At 38.1% G+C, this 20,746-nt stretch overlaps 1 protein-coding gene across 1 annotated transcript in view; it reads left to right on the top strand.

Annotated features, from left to right (window-relative positions):
• The window catches only part of CFAP61 (cilia and flagella associated protein 61), a 292,142-nt gene that overhangs the window by 68,427 nt on the left and 202,969 nt on the right, over nt 1-20,746 (top strand). Inside the window, exon 8 of the mRNA XM_004433707.3 lies at nt 19,823-19,914. Coding sequence (XP_004433764.1) covers nt 19,823-19,914 — 92 coding nt within the window. The remainder of the gene's footprint in view (nt 1-19,822; nt 19,915-20,746) is intronic.

Here is a 20,746-nt window from a genome sequence, read left to right on the forward strand (position 1 = left end):
CATCTGATATGGGCTTAATCTCCAAAATATATAAAGAACTCATGCATCTCAACAACAAAAAAAACTACCAACCCAATTAAAAAATGGACAAAAGACCTGAACAGACATTTCTCCAAAGAAGATATACAGATGGCCAACAGACACATGAAAAGATGTTCAAAATCATTAACTATCTGGGAAATGCAAATCAAAACTACAATGAGATATCACCTCATGCCCGTCAGAATGGCGATAATTAACAAGACGGGAAACAACGTATGTTGGAGAGGATGTGGAGAGAAGGAAACTCTCATACACTGCTGGTGGGAGTGCAAACTGGTGCAGCCTCTATGGAAAACAGTATGGAGATTCCTCAAAAAATCAAGGATAGAACTACCATATGATCCAGCTATTCCACTGCTGGGTATTTATCCAAAGAACTTGAAAACACCAATGTGTAAAGATACATGCACCCCTGTGTTCATTGCAGCGTTATTCACAATAGCCAAGACTTGGAAGCAACCTAAGTGCCCATCAAGGGACGAATGGATAAAGAAGATGTGGTATATATACACAATGGAATACTACTCAGCCATAAGAAACGATGAAATCCAGCCATTTGTGACAACAAGGATGGACATTGAGGGTATTATGCAAAGTGAAATAAGTCAGAGGGAGAAGGTCAAATACCGTATGATTTCCTTCATTAAGTAGTAGATAATAACAACAATAAACAAACACATAGAGACAGAGATTGGATTGGTGGTTACCAGAGGAGAAGGGGGGAGGGAGGAAGGTGAAAGGGATAATTCGGCACATGTGTGTGGTGATGGGTTGTAGTTAGTATTTGGGTGGTGAACATGATGTAATCTATGCAGAAATAGAAGTATAATGATGTACACCTAAAACTTATACAATGTTATAAACCAATGTTACTGCAATAAACAAAAAATTAAAAAAAAATAAAAATAAAAAGGTTACAAATAGTGAAGAGAAATAGTTACAATATAATCTTATGTGAAAAAAGTCCATGCAAAGTGAAGTATGAATACAACTCCCTGAGAAACTTGCTGTGGAGTACTGGGAGGTAGTGAATTAAAATGACAGTATGGACCAAGTCACAGAAATGACACTAAGGGAATGCTTTTATTTCCTCTCTCTATTTTTTAAAACGTGAAAACAATCTTAAATTTGCAGAAAAGTTGCAGGTATGTTTTTTCTTCCCGAACCATTTAAAAATAAGTTGCTGACATGATGCCGAGTCACCTATGAATATACTTTACTGTGTGTTTCCTAGAGAGGGACATTCTCCTTTACAACCTCAAACATCTGTCAAAATCAAGGAATTAACTTGAATATGTTAGTACCGTCTAATCCACAATTCACAGACCTCCTTCAGATTTCTCCATTTGTCCCGATAGTGTCCTTTATAGCAGAAGATCCAGTCCAGAATGGCAAACTGCATTTAGTTGTCATGTTATCTTTCATTTTGGAACTGTTCCTCAGTCTTTCCTTGACTTTCATGACCTACACACTTTTAAAGATTAGAGGACCATAATTTTGTAGAATATACTTCAATTTGTGTTTGTCTGATGTTTCCCCATAATGAGAGTAATGTTACGCACATTTGGCAGGACCATCACAGAAGGGATCAGCTTCTCCTTGTGTCCTATATGGTGTTACACATTTTCAGTCTGTCCCATTACTGATGATGTGTGTCACTTTGATCACTTGATTAAAGTGACTCTTGTAGGTAAAAAATTAAAATTATTTTAGCTTATCCCGTCTGTGCAGAGATCTATAATAATTTCTTTATTCCTGACCTCTATATTGACTCTGCTGGTGGGAGTGCAAACTGGTGCAGCCACTATGGAAAACAGTATGGAGAGTCCTCAAAAAATCACTTGGAATTCTCACTTGGAATCAGCAATTTCAAATTGCTGATACTATTTTAACCCCCTCTTGGAGTTTCAGCTTTGCTCTCCCCAGCATCCCACCACAGGTACTTGCTGCTGCTGATGTCTCCTTGGGTAAATGACGCTCCTGGTTCTCAGTGAGTCAGTCCTTCTACACCTGATCTGGCTTCAGCCTCTGGTAATTTCTGCTACATGGCCCATTTCAGGTGATGGTTCCTGACTTTCCTTGTAACCAAAATAGACTTCACCCAGGCGGACTGTCCTGCCACCTCCAACTAGGATGCTTGCGAACTACATGGACCCAGCTTCCAAGTGCCCAGCCTGGAGCTTTACCTATGATTTCTTCTCTTCTGTGGCTGGTTATGTCTCTCTCTTCTCCCCAAAGTTGTCTCTGCTTTTTACCTTCCCTTTAAAAAAAAAAAAAAGATTCTTTTGTTTGATCTTTTGAAAAAGTTAGCTCTTAGATTTGTCCATCCAGTCTGTGGGTTTATTTCTTTTTGAATTTATTAATATCTGCTTTTATTCCATTCTCTTAATTTCTTTGGATTTGTTTTGTTCCTCCTATTCTAGTTGCTTGATTAATTTTTATTTTTTTCTTATTTGATATAAAAGCATTTGTTGGGAAGAAAAACTTTCCTCTACCAATTCAGATCTGAGTGGTCAGAGACCTGCAGATTAACTGACGATAGACAGATTAACAGGAGAAAAGTTTATTACGCATACGAGAGCTCTCTGTAGTGGTGACTAACTCACTGAATAGCTGGAGGTAAAGGTGTGTATAGCAACTTAACAAAAGGTGGGGAGGGTTAGGGCTTCAATGAGAAAATATGGAAGGTTCTCTTGGGTTTTTATTGCTAATGGCATTATGCCATTGAACTTGCCATGGTTAGAATTATACTAGAACATGTAGACTGTGTAGTTGAGGTCAATGAAGAGGTCATTGATGGTGATAATATCCACTTTGCCAGAGTTAAAAGGAGCCCTAGTGACCAGGTGTCCAACATGGCCAAATCTATTTTCTCTGACCTTCACCATTGTCTCAGGAAGACCGCCGGCACTGCAGAAGAAAATGCAGCTGTCTGTCGACCAGGGAGGAGCAGAGAGCCTGGTTTGCTGGAATTTTATAAGAAAGCTTAAACTAGACTTTTAAAATTTTCATGAAACTAGGATGCCAGGCTAAAGAACCATCAGATTTCACTTGCAGTACGTCTAGATTTGGGTGAATTCCTTTCTTCTCAAGGTCCCCAAAATATCCTTCCCTACTCACCTGTAATGCTGGGAACCCTGTAAGCCAGGCACCAGATACCCAAGAGGGCTTTGTAAGCATTAGCTCCATAAAATCAATCTTATTTCCTTAAAACTGTCTGGTCATATTTGATTCTATGCCCATCATTTTTAAATATGGTATTCCAATCAAAGCCTTGGTCATATGACCAATGTTTCCAATTATATTCTAGTTACAAGGAAGACAGATTCTTATGGAACCTATGAAAATAACTATATTGCCATAAAAATGAGAATAATCAGTAAGAGTTTACAAATTCTGGATGGATCAGGCAGAGAGAAAAAGATAAATATTTCACTTCTGTTTACAAAAGTATAACTACTAAATTGTTGTAAGTTAAAAATAGCTTAAGAGAAAAAAAAGAAAGCGGTTCCTTAAATCCAGGAGCAATATCTTCAACAAAAGACATAATTATCCTTCATCAGTTTATTTAGTATCATGTAATTAATTCTTGTTCTGCTTGATCTTGGGTTAGCAGTTTCGTGAACCCATTAGCTTCCCCACTAGAGTTTTATAAATCCTTACTCAGTCTGGTGGTGAGATCTCAAAGTTACTTAAACAATGCCACCAGAAGCCTATACTCTAGAGTACCCAGCATAGTCCCTTTCCCATGGGTCTTCAAGACAGTTCCTTTTGTTGAAGACAAGTATTCTGGCTTGTAGCTTGCAAGAGCTTTCAGGAAAGCATCAGAGTAAACCAGTAACTATCTGTGGATGACGAAAGACTTAAACGGCTGTGGCTAAAGATCTTATGAGAGTTCGTTATACAAATAACACAATTGACAAGGAAATTTGGTTGTTTCTGTGGTGTACTACATTTTAAAATAATGACTGGAATGTTGATAACATTATATTGTTGTTGTCTAATATCAGGCAAAGCAGTCCCAGGACATATGGACAGCAAGGACATTGACAAACTTCTCGGAGCTTCATAAAATTCCGGAAATATTTATATTAATAACATTTACCCATATAAATATAACCTAGGGAAAGTTAGGCATCTCTTCATATTTGACAGTGCTTTTCATGTAATTCAACATATCTAATTAATTTTTGATATCTCTCTTTTTACAAGGTAAAAGATCAAATCCTTTGAGATTTTCCAGGAGCCCTCTGGGAAATCAGTTCAGGATCAAGATTTTATTTAGGATTTGATTTGGGAAAGGCAAAATACCAAAAGTTGTTAAACATCTTAAAAGTCTTGAACACCTGATTTTATAGGATCATAGGTCACTATGGAAAAATAGTTATCTATTTAATCAAAGTAACAATAAAGAATTCAAAAGTAACTATAGGAGGTAACATGGTTGTAAAAACAAACAAGCAAACAAAACAAACCTTAGCTCTCTTTAAAAGTGAGAAGACTTGGTTCTGTTAGTCAAGGGCATGACAAAGGTTCACATAAAGCACAGGAAATTATTCTGTGCTTTGTTTCCTAGGTAGATTACTTAAAAGGTAAATAAAAACCTTTGCAGTCTCTCATTAAGAGTAGATCAATGATCTAAGAAAACTTTGTTGTTTTAACAGAGAGACAACTAAACTCTAGTTTTGTGTTCAGGCATTATTAATACTAAAGCTCATTAAAAAAAAAGAAACCTTATAAATAAACTCATCCAACCTTAGCCAGCTTTGACCACTCAACATAAAGTTCTTTTTGATAAATCTTCTACTACTTTCTATATCCATTCAGGTTTTGTCCTACTCTTTCCCTTTTTCATTCTGGAACAACCAGTATATTTCTTTCTTTTTTACCTTAAAAAAAACACATCCTACATTTCTTGCATACTTTTCATATACAATTGTTTCCCTTCATCCTTACTATTTCTAGTAATTTCATTTACATATATTGATTATAATTTTTAACCATTAGTAACAGAATATTTTACAGAGAAAATGAGGAAGTAGACAATTGTGGATTGTCTGTCACATACCAGCATTTTCTAGCAGACTAGCAAATTTTATGAATTTCATAATTTTTAGAAGTTTACTCCTTATTACAGCACAATTTTTCAATGTGGCAAATCCAAATATCTTTATTAACAGAGTCAAATATCTTTAGTCTCTTTGTAAAAATAAGTCAAAAGTATATAAACTTAAACTCTACCTAATAATATTTCAATATTTTACCTTCTTTAGAAATGATTTATATATTTGATATTTATTACTTAACTTAGCGTAACTTTAAGGTTGCAAGTTACCAAAAAGATTTTGGAAACTATTTTTAGGTAGGCATACTATAAAGTACAATTATTGTTGAAATAAAGTTTGTGAGAATAATGATAATTTGGTTACAATCAAATTTATAATTTTCATAATCTTAAATATCTAGTAGATATAATATTAGCTTATTTGACCATTAAACCCAGGTAGAATAAAATGTATGCTTGTATTATTCTTACTGCTGACAATTCTGAAGACATGCTTATTTTTATTAAATCAGTAATACCAAATTAGTCTTATTTACCAAAGATTTATCCAAGTCACATGAACTTGACAAACATTTGGGTTGGCTCCTATATTTCTGGGAGTTTTAGGTATATTTAATTTTTATAAACACCTATTTTTCTCTAAGGCAATTAGAATAGAGCTCCTTTAAGGGATTTTATAAATTTAGTTTGGTAATACCATCCAGAGATAGAGAAAGATCACATACACATAATATGCACACGTACGTAAAGACAGGTGCAAGTAGGAACCTTAAAGCTTTCATTCTAAAATTTTAGCCGTGAGTCGGGCACAAATACAGTAATATAAAACTCACTAGTTTACCTAAGGTTGGTTCTTGTCTTTGCCGCACTTTATAATTTTATCTGAATGATGTTTCTGACAGATAGAACAAGTTAAGGTTACCTGCTTAATATGAGGGCTAAAGCTTTTTGACAACATTTGTGGGGGAGACTTTTAAGATTTTCTTTTGTCCTGACATATAATCCTATGGAGGCTGTGGACCGAATTTTCGGCGAGGACTCAGGAGTCATCAAGCAGCTGTCTGAGTGTCTCTAAAAGTCACTTTAGTGGATAAAATATCCAGTCTGTTTTTCCATTAGCCTTATTTTTTTTCCTTTTTCAGCTTCAGGTGTTTGCTTTCAGGGATCCCTGAGTCCCTGAGAGCCCCCAGTGTGGGGGACCAGGGGGCCTAAAGTTAGTAAAGTCATGCCAACAAGAAAGGAAGTGGACAGAGTTAGCACCATAGTGATGAAGCATATCGTCAGTAGAGGTTTGAGAAAGGAGGTTTCAGTTGACTGAGACGTCCTCGTGAGGGAAGCATGAACAAGTAGGAAGAATGGAGGGGCCTTGAAGCAAAAAGCCAAGAAGAACTCCCAGTTCAGGAATTTGGGAGTGATTCATCACATGAAACAAAGAGCCAGGAAGAAGAATTTCCAGCCTAAGAGGTACCTTTCAAACAAAGAAGCCTGAGATTCTAATTCAGCTTCAGAGAGTATACTCATTCCAAATGTTACTCAAACCAATAACCACGGATGAAAGAGACATCCCCAAAAAGGGCACAGAGGATGCATCTTCCATACCCAAAGATAGCCTAGGAGAAAGAAAGCAAGGACCTCTGTTGCCACAGGCAATAAGAATAGTGCTTAGGTGTTTGTGTCTCCGGTCTCCCACAAAAGTGAGATGCTTCTGATCATGGACCTGTTAATCTGTGATTCTGGGCACCTGATACTGAGAATTCTCAGCACTACAAAGGCAATGGGGAAGAGATGACATGGGTCTTTATGGGCTGAGACCCTTTAGGCTTTAGACTTAGATGAACCCCTGGAGAGCTGGCAATGGTTGGTCAAAAATTGTTGCTTATGCACCTTGTGTCTCTGGCCCCCAACCTGATGATTGGCCTTCTGCAAGTGCAGACCTGACAATCTACATCCCCTGGCGGGCAGAAAAACAGAGAAAGAACACTCTCACTGGATCCTAGCCAAACTCTCAGGACAGAAAATTGAGATGGAAGGAGAACCTCATCCAGTTTTACTGGTAACCCACGGCAAAGTTTGTCCAAGTGGCTTCCAGTCTGGTAAGAATCAGAAACTCACTGGTCTGTGAGGCTTATAGGACATATGCCCGTGTTCTGCCCTGTAAGTCTCCTTCTTATGACAAACAACAACACAAAAGATAGAGACAGAGACAAACAGGACACAATGGCCATCTATAACAAGAGTCACAATACGAAAAACTCTAGTTCTCACCAGAAAGTTTTCTCCTGTACAGTAGGGCACTGCGTAACAATGTTTTGGTCGACAACGGACTGCATATGTGACTGTGGACCCACAGGATTAGTACCGTGTGGTCTGGATGTGTAGACTATGTCATCTAGGTTTGTGTAAGTACACTCTGTGATGTTTGCACAGCGATGAAATTGCCTGACATTGCATTTGTCAGAACATGTCCCTGTAGCTAAGTGATGCATAACTGTATAGCTAAATTTTGGAAAATTTCTCCTAGAAAAGACAAGGAGAGAGTCTTACTACCCTCACTTGACTGGACCCTGAGCAGAATTCTGGGAGTCTGACTGGTAAGACAGCTTACTTTTGCTGGCTTGGTCAGAGGATCTGGGAGTTCAGCTATAGTCTCTGGAGCAATCAGGAAGTCCCAACTATCCCACTTTCATCACCAAAACTGTTGGGAGAAAAAACTTTTCCTCTGACAACTTAGGTCTCAGTGTTCAGGGACCTGCAAATTAACTGATGACAGATTAACAGCAGAAGTGTTTATTACACAGGCAGGAATTCTCTGTCATGGTGAGTAACTAGCTGAATAGCCAGAGGTAAAGGAATATATACACCAACTTAACAAAAGGGAATGGGGGAGTTGGAGCTTCCATGGAAAAGTATGGAAGAGTCTATTGGGTTTTTGATCCTAATGGGAATGGGCAGTCTCCCTCCTGACTGCAAGCTTCCCAGGAGTGTGTGTGTGGGGGAGTGAGGTGGTTTACAGCAGCTGAATTTGCACTTCCAGGTGCTAAGGCTCAGTTTTCTCCCAAATGTAAAACCCTCTGGAGAAAGTCCGTGGCGGCTGTATTTTCAGGAGGCTCTGCTTAAGTTTAGATTATGTTTTTGTGGCTGCTGATTGTTCAGATGTTTTCAGTTTAAAATAATCTTTATAATTCTTTGGCGGGCTGTTAATCTCTTCACATTTAAAGCTATGAATCTTCCACTCAGTACTGCCTTGTCCGTATCCTATAGGCTATTATCAATTAATACTGATATTAATGTTCTCATTCTCTTGTTATTTTATGAATAATCTGTGGTTGTGATTTTAATCTCTTCTTTCATCTAAAGATTATTTAGGATTTGATTTCCGATTGGTGTGATTAGTGTGTTTGTGTGTCCTCTTGTCATGAATTTCTAATTTTTTTGCATTATGATTAGAAAATATGACATGTAATTTCTATTTTTTGCTTCAATTGAGATCTTTTTTACAGCCTGATCCTAGTATAAGATCAGTTTTTATATACGTCCATGGACTTCTGAAAAGAATGTACATTCTCTGTTTATAGGATTTAAACTTTTATATAGCATTATTAAATGCAGCTTACTAATGATTTTCAAATTTCCTATGTCTTTATTATTGTTGATTTGGTCTGTCATATTCTGGGAAGGTAAATTAAAATTTCTCACTTCATTGTGGTCTTGTCCATTTATCCTTGCATTTGTAGAACTTTGGCTTTATGTATTTAGATGCTTTGCTCCTTGACGCGTGTGGTTTCACAACAGTGAGGTTGTCAGTGTGTATATCTTTTATCAATATAAAATAACTATTTTTGCCCCGTATGATATGTTTAGATTTGAATTATATTTAATCTCATAGTATTTCCATTTCTATGCCAACACTGTATCAGCAGAAATTTTATAATGAAGTATTCTAAGCAATGTCCTCTAAGTCTAGGGCGTAGACAGTCTTGACATGGGATAAGGAAGAATGGATCCTAGACAACTCGACTCAGATTCCCCACCTCATGTTGTTTTGCCTTTCACATTTAGATCTACCATCCATGTGAAAGTGATTTTCATTTATGGTGTGATACAGGAATCAAGTTTCATTTCAAAAAATATGGATATCCAATTGACCAAGCACTATTTATTGAAAAGGTCATCCTTTCCCCCACTGCAGTGCCACCTTTGTCGTAAATAATTGTCTGTATATTTGTGGGTTTATTTTGGGATTCTTTATTCTATTTGTCGATACTATACTGCCTTAATTACCATAGCCTTATGATAAATCTTGATATCTTGTAGAACAAGTCTTTCCACCTTATTTTATAAAAATGACGTTTTTACTCTTAGTTATCTGATTTTCCACATAAACTTGAGAGTCAGCTCAAAAATAATAATAACTTTCAAGATCTTGAATGGAATTGCTTTGAATCTATAGATCAGTTTAGGAGGAATTGACATCTTTACAATATATTAAGACTTCTAATCTATGAATGTGGTATATTCCTCACTTTATTTATGTCTTCTTTAATTTCTTTCCACAATGTTTTATAGTTTTTGCATAGAGGCTTTTCACATTTGTTGTTAGATTTATTCCTAGGTATTTGGTATTTTCACTTTTGGAAATTATATCTTTAAAATTTTTGCTTTCAAATTGTGTTTGTTGCTGTTGTGTAGAAATACAGTTGTGTTTTGGATATTGACCTTATATCCAATGACCTCGCTATACAGACTTATTCATGCTATGAATTCATCTGTAGATTCTTTTGGATTTTCTCTGTATAATGTAAATTTTAACTTTTTACTTTCCAATTCTTTTTCATGCATGGCTAATACCTTGAATAGAAGTGGTGTTAGCAGGCATCCTTGTGTTGTTCTCAATATTAGATGGAAAGTTCTCAATATGTCATCATTAAGGGTGACTTTGTGAATATCTGTTATCAGATTAAAGAAGTTTCTGTATTTCTAGTTTGCTAAGAGATTTATTAGGAATGGTTGTTATTGAATTGAATTTTATAAAATGCTTTTTTTGTGTATTTGCTGATCATATGATTCTTCTCCATTATTCTTTTAATGAGGTGAATTATATTGATTGATTTTTCTATGTTAACTATTTTGTTAATAATAAAGATATATTATTCTTTTTATGCAATGCTGGATTCTTCCTGCTAATGTTTTGTTGAGGATTTTTGCAGCTATGTTCATGCGTGAGATTGGCCTGTGATTTTTACTTCTTGAAATATCCTTGCCAGACTTTGGAAATGAAGTTATGCTGGCCTCATAAAACAATTTGAAGAGTATTCTCTCTTCTTCTATTTTTAGAAGTTTTTGCAAGTTTAGAAATATTTTTTCTTTAAATATTTTGTAGCATTTGCCAGTGAAGCTAGCTGAACTTGGTGTGCTTTTTTGGGGAAGGTTTTTAATTGCAGTTTCAATTTTTTAAATTGTTATAGAACTATTCTTCTTTGGTCTATTTGCTAGTTTGTAATTTTTTATAAGAATTTGTACATTTTCAAGTGCATTAGGATAAATTTTAAGCCATTCTTTGTTTTCTCTTATTAAACTTTTAATGTTCATAGCTCTGTAGTGATACTGCCTTTTTCAAAATTTCTGACCTTGATATTTGTATTCTCTCTCTTGAGCAGTCTTGCTAGTGATTTATCAATTTTATTAGTCTTCTCAAGGAACCAACTTTTGGCTTGTTTAATCCTCCCTATTTTATGTTTATTACCTATTTTATTTCTACTCTTTTCTTTATTATTTCCTCTTTTTTATTTTTCGGGTTAATTTGATGTTTGTTTTCCTATATTTTAAGATGGATTTTTAACTCATTGATTTTCGGTTTTTCTTCTTTTCTAATATGAGTGTTTAAACTGTAAATATTCCTCTATGCTTGGATTTAGCTGCAACTCTCAAGTTTTGTGAGGTAATGTATTCATTATCAATATATATATATATTTTGTTTTGGTGAGGAAAATTTGCCCTGAGCTAACATCTGTTGCCAATATTTCCCCTTTTTTGCTTGAGGAAGATTGTCCCTGAGCTAACATCTATGCCAGTCTTCCTCTATTTTTTGTATGTGGGATACTGCCACAGCATGGCTTGATGAGTGGTGTGTATGTCTGCGCCCGGGATCTGAACCCATGAACCCGGGGCTGCCGAAGTGGAGCACAGGAACTTAACCACTGTGCCACTGGGCTGGGCCCTCGTTATCAATATTTTTGAAATTTTATTTTTTCTTTGGCCCATAAGTTATTTAAAAGAATATTTATTTCCAAAAATATGGGGATATCCTAGTTATCTTTTTATTTTATTTTATTGTGGTAAGAACACTTAACATGAGAACTACCTTCTTAAATTTTTAAGTATACAATACAGTTTTGTCAACTACAGGTACAGTGTTGTACAGCAGATCTCAAGAACTTACTCATCTTGCATAACTGAAACTTTATACCTGTTAAATAGCAACTCCCCATTTCCCCCTCCCCCTAGACCCTGGCAACAACCATTCTACTCTCTGCTTCTGTGAGTTTATTTTAGATACCTCATATAAGTGAAATCATGCAGTATTTGTTCTGTGATTGGCTTATTTCACTTAGCATAGTGTATTCAAGGTTCATCCATATTGTCACATATTGTAGGACTTCCTTGTTTTTTAAGGCTGAATGATATTTCTTTGTATGTATATACCACATTTTCTTTATCCATTTGGGATGTTCTACTTATATTTTTATTACTAGGTTTTAGCTTAATTGCATTGAAGTCATAAAACCTACCCTGTGTGATTTTAATCCTTTAAACGTTGAGCGTATGGCTAATTTTTGTAAATGTTCTTTGAGTCCATGAAAAGAGTGTCTATCCTATAGTTGTTAGGTGCAGGGTTCTATATGAATCAGTCTGTTTAATAGGAATGTTGTCAAATATTTTATCCTTATTGACTTCATCACTTGTTTGATCAGTTCATGAGAGGTGTGTTAAAATCTCCTGGTTTGATTGTGGATGTACCCATTTTTACCCATAGTCTATCAGTTTTTCATTATATATTTTGAGTCTATGTTATTAGGTGCATAATTTTTAAATCATTGTTTCTTCCTTGAACTTTTTAAAATCATTTATGAAATGCCTTTCTTTGCCTTAAAGTCTATTTTTTATGATTTTAATATGGCCACACCTGCTTTCTTTGAGTCATGTTTGCCTGACATATCTCTTTCCATCCTTTTATTTTTATCCTTCCTATTTCCTTACATTTTAGATGTGTCTCTTATAAACAGCATGGAGTTTGGTTGTTTTTAATTTGGTTTGACAACCATTGTCTTTTTAATTAGAGTATTTAGTCTATTTACATTTAATGTTCTTATGGATTTATATCTACCATCTTACTTTATAAATGTCCCCTTTGTTTCTATGTTTTATTCCTGGTATTATTTGTGTCTTTTTCTTTCTAATCTCACCAATGTCAATTTAATTAGTATTTTCAAAGAACCCAGCTTCAGGATTTGGTCAATTCTCTCTATTATATTTTGTGACTGCATCAATAATCCATTGCCACAATAGTGCTGCTAACAAACAACCACAAAACCACAGTGGCATACCACAATAAGCATGTTTTGCTCCTACAGTTGGGGTCAGCTATGCCTTCTCACATGTCCTGGGATTGGTTGCCTATTGGTTGATATAGGCTATCCTTGGCTCTGCTCCATGTGCCTCTCATTCTTTAGCAGGCTAGATTGGGCGTGTTCTCATGGTGACAGCAGAGGTGCAAGAGACCAAGTGGAAACACACAAGGCTTCTTGAGGTCTAGGCTTTGAACTAACACGTGTCACGTATCCAAAACAGGTCACATGGCTGAGCCCAGCATCAGAATGAGAGGACACTACATGGCAAAGGGGCTAAATACAGAGAGAGCGAAAAATCAGCTTCATCATTACAACCCACGTTCACGGAAAAAGAATAATGCTGATAATTTTTGTCATGACCTTCTTTCGCCTGTCCCAAGGAGACACAAACTCCAGTTTAGCCTGGAGTAGGCTAAAACCTATAGTCTCATCTCAAGACAGTGATCTGGGAATTACCAGTGCATTTAAGCTCAAGTTTGTCATACTGTATGGCTTGGAGTCTGTACTGCAGTCCAGGTGGGAGTAGTTTCCTTGAAAAATATGAAAAAAGCCCTTTGTCCTCCTTTTATGAAGCCTGCCTAGTGTTTTTCTTTGTATTGTCATGGACTTTATTATCAGCCTCTTGCTGTTCATTTGGCTATTCAGCAAATACTGAGTACATCCCATATACTAGACTTTAAGGAGCCTAGTCTAGTACATGGTAAGTCTAATACTCTCTAATGGCAGGATAAACATGCAAGACAAATGAATTTACATGGAAGAGAACTGTTTTGAAGGATAGAAAATTGTGATGGGACCATAGCAGAATTATACCTAAGTCATCTTAGGAGCATCAGCATAGACTTTACAGAAAAGAAAGCTTTTGAGTCAAAACTTCAAAAACTAATTGGAGCCTTCTAGGTAAATAAGCAGAAAGATTTTCCTGGAAGAGGGAACAAAATGTGCAAAATAAGGAGGTATTAGAGATCATGGCTTATTAGGGGAAAATATAAGTTCAGTGTTGCTGGGGCATGAAGTGAGGGAGTGACAGGAGATGAAGCAGAACAGGAGACTGAGTTGAGGCAGTCAAGGCCTTGCATGCCTTGCAAAAGAGTTTAGTTTCTATTTAATTACAACATACTTGATGATGAACCATTGGTGATCTTTAATTAGGAAGGAGTACACGGTCAACTTCCAGTTCACAGGAAGATTTTCCAAGGGCCACTAGAGTGTCCAGGAAAGAGATGAAAGAGACTGAACCAGAGCAGTGATTATGTATGAACCTGGGAGATATTTTGGAGAATTAATGGAACTTGATGTTTTACTGCATATGGGGAAGGAAGGTTGTGGAAAAGGGAAATATCAAGGATGACTTCAGAAACTAGGTGGCTGCTGGAACCATTTTGCAAGATGGGAATAATAAGAGTGAATTAATTATTTGATGGAGATGCTGTGATTTCTGATTTGGAAAAGTTTGACCTTCCTGATAAGCATTTGGATGGATACACAGCACTCAGTCAGCAACAGGTGCCTCCTGAGGTAGACTGAAACATGACCTCCCAAAATATGTCCATGTCCTGAGCCCTGAGCCCTGTAAATATTACCTTAGTTTTGGAAAAAGAGTCTTTCTAGCTTGACATGAGGAGATTATCCTAGATTGTCAGAGGGGCCCTCACTGCCATCACAAGCATCCTTATGAGAGAGAGACACAGGGAGATAACACAGACAGAACAGGAGGAAGCCATGTGACTGTGGAGGCAGAGATTGGAGTGATGTGGCCACATGGCAAGGAATGCCAACAGCCACCATAAGCTAGAAGAGCCAGGAACAGATCCTCCCCTGGTGTCTCCGGAGGGAGGGTGGCCCTGCTGACACCTTGATTTTTGCCCAGGGATACTGATTTTGAATTTCTAGCTTTCAGAACTGCGAGAGAATACATTTCTGTTGTTTTAAGCCACCAAGCGATTGGTAATTTGTTACAGCAGCCACAGGAAACTAGCACAATTACGAAGAAGACCAAAGGGCCAGAGGCAAACCAAGGAAGGAAAATATGTCAAGAAATAAGGATGTCTTCACTCTTCAGCAAAACTCCTTGGAAGAGTTGTCTGCTCATTGTTTCCATTCTCTTTTGTTGTCTCAAGGCTACTTCTTATCCTTCAGGTCTCAGCTTAAATGTCCAGAAGGACTTTTCTGACCATTCAATCTAAAGCAGCTCTTGAAGGCTTATTTTCTGTGTGCCATCTATCATAACTTAATATTTTCTCGTTCACTTGCTAACTTGATTCGGCAGTGGAAGTTAGTCTTGTTCTTTGCTGAATCCCCAACATCTAGAATGTTAATGTCTAACAGATGGTAGTTTTGAAATCCAAGGTTTTAAATGAATGAATGAATGAATAAATGAACATTGTGTTTTGTTCATACCTCTGCTTGAGCAGCTTTCACATGTAAGATAGTTAGGGATGTGTGTGTGCCCGCCCATACATGCCCACACACCCTGATAACTTGTGAGCATCTTATTCGTCGTTTACTTCTGCATACCTCACAGAGTACCTGCAACTCATTGTTCTCCAATGAACTTTAGTTGAATGAATTATTTAACTTGAACCTCTAATCTCGTCTCTTCTTAAAACTGAGTGACTTAAATTCATTTGTGAGTCTTTTCTGAAATCATCCATCATATTAAAATACTAAACAAAAACGACTATTTTGTAGTATTTTGAAGACAGAAATTTACTTTTATAATGACTTTTTTTTAATGTTAATTGCATTAATAATACATGAAACTGTCTTCCTTTAAAAACTTAGGATAATACAGTTAAAATCGAGTTCCCTTTGATCAACGTCCAAGCCTGGTTCTCCCTTTCCTCCCCAGAAACAGCCATTGTTATAACTTTAGTATGTATCCATCCGGATCTCTTTTTTGTACTTTTATATGAAGTCTGTGTATTCATAGAAAAAACACTACCGTTTTGTGGCAGTGTTTTTTTACATCAATGGTGTCTTTCGGATATGTGACATTTTGAAATTTACTTCTTCACTCAACTCTTTGAGATCTGATAAAGTTGATATACGTAGGTCTAGGACACTCCTTTTACCTTTGAGTAGTATTACACTGAATGGTGCCATGTTTGTCTTTAGGTAAATTTTAAACAGCATTTAAGTTGTTTCCATTACTTTGTTATTGCAAACAGTGCTGCAGTGAACATCCTTGTGTGTGTCTCCTTGGGCCCCTTGCAAGAGATTCGACAGGCTGTGTCCCCGGAGTTGTTCTTGCTAGACTTGGAAATACATTGCCACCAATGTGATATCACTGTTTTAACTTTATTTCTCCAAATATTATTGAGGTTGAACATTTTTTGTATGTTGATTGATCATTTATGTTTCCTGTCCATTTATTTCCTTTGCCTTTTGGGTTTTTTCTTTTCTTGGAATGTTGGTCTATATGTGTAATGTAAATATTTTCTCTATGTATCTTTTTTTTTTTAACTTTTTTTTTAGGGTACTTTTGACAGATAGAACTTTTAGATTTTGATGTAGTCAAATATATATGTCAGTCTTTTTCTTTTACGACTTCTGCCTTTGCATTTTTAAGACAGGATTTTTCCACCTATAAGATCATAGAGATAGTCTTCTATATTTTCTTCTAGTAATTTCAGAATCTTTTAAAATCTTCAGGCTGTTAATATATCTGCAAATGATTTTTATGTATTATATGAAATAGAGGCCCAAATTAATTTTTTCCTCTATGATTAGACAGCACTATTTATTGTATAATTTATTCTTTCCCCACCAATTTGAAATGCCACCTTTAACATATATCAACCTTTCATAATTGTCTGGCTCTTTTCTGGATTCCATTCTGTTCTATTCCTACTCCAACAACCCACTATTTCAATAACTATGGCTTTATAATATGTCTACAGATTCATTAGGAAATTTGGCCCACTCTTTGTTCTTATTTCTTAAAATTTTGTTGACTAACTATTGCTTCATATTTACTCTTTTAAAATCAGTGTATTTCATTCCAAAAAAAATCTTGTTGGTATTTTTGATTGATATTTAAAATAAATGTTAAAAACCACCAGACTGTATACTATTAGTTATTCCTAAACCTTCACAATGTATTATTTAGCTTTCCCTATGTATTATTCCTATTAGATAAAGAACAGGGCAGATCCAGGTCTTGTGGCTCTTGAAGTCTGTACAATTTGAGAGCCCTCTTTAAGACAAATGATGCCAAATTATGAATGCAGCAGTAGGTGCTGTGCCTTGGGGGCCGGTGCTGGGGAGGTGCCTGAACCTCCAGCTTTATCAGCTTCGTGGTGAACTCATCCCAGACCAGCAGCCTCACTTAGAGAGAGAGTCGTAGCAAATCATGCCTTCACTCCCACTAGAATAAACCACTAGTTCATGACTTCTAAGCCAGTTAGGTGGTGTAAGCAATAAAGTAACAACTAAATTTGCAGCCTCAGTTGTGTTTTTAGTTGTGTGTTATATAATACCACTGCCTTGACTGTTCCCTGGGATAGCACCTCACATTTGAGGATCTCAGGGCACGTTATGAACATTAACTAATTAAACCTCACAAAACCCCAGAGACACAGAAAGAGAGATACAGCATCCCTTGCCTAGTTCTGAATGCAGGCACCTCTGGGGACGAGCATGGCAGCTGCTTAATAATAATCTGCAACACCCATGGCAGTTTAGCTAGGACAATTAGTCGTCGTAGTTGGTAATTGTCTCATGAACATTAGGCTGTCAAATAGTGAAGTCACCAGGATTATTAGTTCATTGCTAATCTAACCCATTCTTTAAAATTTCTGACTTTTTAGTAATTTTGTCCTAATTGTAAAAGAAATACATGCACAATGAAGGTCTTGTTTCCTTTTACTTGTGTTTTTTTTCTAGTTCTTCAAATTTAAAGCTTAAAATAGGAAAAGACTATCTTTTTTAAAAGTAAAGTACAATTTAACAATAGGGAATTATAAGTTTTTTTTTTAATTGAAAAAGTTTGCTGCTGAGCAAAACAAATCAATGATGATAGGAATAGGAAGACCAGCTCCCTTTAAGAGGTGTATTGCTGGACAGGAGGATGAGAGAACTCTGGGTGCTGGAATGCTTTAGATATTCTTCTGTGTGGTGGTTACATGGGAGTAGATGTGTATAGAAATTCACACACTTCACCGTATGCACCGTATGTTATCTCAGTAACAAAGTAAATTAACTTAAAAAGCACGCTGTTCTTGTCATCATGAGAATGCTGGAAACCCTGTATAGATTATCTGGAAAGTTTTGCAAGGAGCAGGACGTATTCAGGAACTAGAGACATGATACATTTTATTCTCCCCAAAGTGTCCTTCTTGAGGAGAGGGATTCTAAGTCCTCTGCTCCTCTCTCAGGATATTTTCTCTCCATCCCAAGTTACCTGTCATGCTGGGATGCGGTTCTCGTTCATTGTACCTTTAGCATTATGTACCTCCTCGTTTAAGTCCTTTACACCTCCCTGGGCATCTAATTTTTCTCTTAGAATTTCATTCTGTTTCATTCACCTATGTCTTTCGTTTTTTGTTTTTTTGTTTTTTTTTTGTGAGGAAGATCAGCCCTGAGCTAACATCATGCTAATCCTCCTCTTTTTGCTGAGGAAGACCGGCTCTGAGCTAACATCTATTGCCAGTCCTCCTCCTTTTTTCCCCCAAAGCCCCAGTAGATAGTTGTATGTCATAGTTGCACATCCTTCTAGTTGCTGTATGTGGGACGCGGCCTCAGCATGGCTGGAGAAGCGGTGCGTTTGTGTACGCCCGGGATCCGAACCCGGGCCGCCAGCAGCAGAGCGCACGCACTTAACCGCTAAGCCACGAGGCTGGCCCCTCACCTATGTCTTTGCCAGAAGCAGATATAGGGCATGAGTAATCTGGGGATGTGGGTGGAGAGGAATCTGCAGGGGCCATTGCCCTGGCTGGCGTTAGAACAGCACAGTGGGAGAAGAGGACGCCGAGGGGATCTAGGCTGCCTCTGGCCGCAGCATCTGATGTGTCAGTTACAAGCAAGAAGACAGAGCGGCAGGCCCGTGCTGGCAGCAGTGTCTCTGGAGCCTCCAGCAGGCCCAGGTCCTTCCTGCATCTGTGGCAGCCCTTCTGAGGAGGAGCAGCCCCTGGGCAGAGCTTCCTAGGTTGCTCTGAGCTAAGGTCCAAAGGCTGCGAGCAGATGTCAGGCTGTAAGTCCCCCAGCAGGGCAGCCACAAGATGAGCCAGAAATGAGGAGGTAGGGATGGGGAGAGATGGGGGAGAGGGGAGAGAAAGAAGGGGAGAGAGACAGTGGGAGACACTGGGTGGGGAAGGGAGGGAGGGGGAGAAAGACAGACAGGAAGAAAGAAAAGAAAAGAAAGCAGAAGGAGGAAGAAGAGAAGGAGGAGGGGAAAAAGAGCTTTTTAGACAAAAGGGGAGATTTTTTTTTCTACTGTAATTTTTAGTGAAGATTAAATACTTGAACACTACCCTGGTTATTGGCTTTCCAGGACATAGAAAAAGAATAACGCTCTGCTCCAATTCTTCTCACTTAGAAAGTAGAAAAGTGAAGATAGTGGCCACTGTCACACTGCATGTTCACAACATTTTCAAACAAAGGGAAAGCAGCCCTGGTGCTGATCTTGGGTTTTCAGATAGCACTGCCGTAGCTAATTGTGGTCTTTTCCACATTCTGTCTTAAAATCATTTCAAAGCCTGCCATCTGGGAAGCTGACAATCAGTTGTCTGTAAACTTCAAAAGGGCTCTTGTGAAAGGGCCACGTCGCTCAGTAACTGGCAGAGGTCGAGGGCCTCCTGGGTGTCAGGCCAGGCCCGGGCCCATCGCTGGCATCATTTTATCTCCACCACTCCTGTAGGGGCAGGTACATTTTATCTCCACTGTGTGGATGAGGGCACAGAGAGGTCGGAATTGGGGTGGGCTGCGAAGACCCTGTTCGTCCCACCTCACGGTACTGCCCTCTACAATATAATTCTTGAGATATGCTGCAGTTTAGAAACACATTATCATACTGTCTCCAATTTCCTATGTCTCTGCAGATATTTATCATTTATTTTCTGTCCTTATGCCACTCTTTCTCTCAAAGATGCTGAGCTCAGGAGTAGCAGCCATAGTTCCCAGAAAATAGTCGAGGAGCCACAGGAACCTGTCTCTCTAGAGACCATGGAAAGAGTCCAGGTAACGGAGATCATTCACTCATGGCTGGGGCCCGGGAGTGGGCTGGGGGCTGCTTGTGCCATCAAGGTCAGGGGCGTTCCTGGTGGTGGGGTTGTTACCAAGAAGTTCTAAGGTCTTGGAAAGTTCTACCTACCAAGAAGTTCTTAGGTCTTGTGGAAGAGGCCTCACCAGCACTAAGATCAGGGAGACAGCAGGCTGGGAGGAAACAGAGGCTGCATGTTTATAACAGACAAATTAGAGCCTCACTGCTATCTCCAAAAGTACTGGTCAGAGTGGAATTTCATCCCTTCTCCACCTTCCTTCTCACTCATTCCCTGATTTCTGGAGGCTGAGATGGATAAAACTGCTCATTTAAAGCCAATTGGAAAATCTAGACTTTCTGAAGAGACTTACATGCTGTCCACGTACTCAAATGAGGCAGCATTTTCCTGCCTGCCCGATGTGGCTCTGCAAGCTACAGAAACTCCCTGGGGAGCTTCTGGCTCTGATGTCCTTGCCTGGCCTCAGCAGGAACCGCCCCCCTCCTGCTTGCCAGGGTGATGCTGACAGAGTTCTGCGTGTGTTGCTGCTGCCCTAACCTAAAGAGGGGTAAACCCACACCAAAGGAGCCACAGCCAGCCATGGAATAGGTTACATAGGATTTGGCAGATGGGCCAGCAGTCCAGCCTTTGTTTCGTGTCTGCCAACCTCTGACCACGAATGGGTTCACAGTAATGTAAATGCCCTTGTTTACTGGACTCTGGGTCCTCTCATGTCTCAGGACATGTCTCTTGTATCCTCAGGAACAAGGCCCCACCAAGGGGATGGGGCAGGAGTGGGGAGAACAAATGGG

Source organism: Ceratotherium simum, chromosome 21 (assembly GCF_057802395.1).
Source record: "Ceratotherium simum simum isolate JZ-2026a chromosome 21, ASM5780239v1, whole genome shotgun sequence".
Lineage (NCBI taxonomy): Eukaryota > Metazoa > Chordata > Mammalia > Perissodactyla > Rhinocerotidae > Ceratotherium > Ceratotherium simum.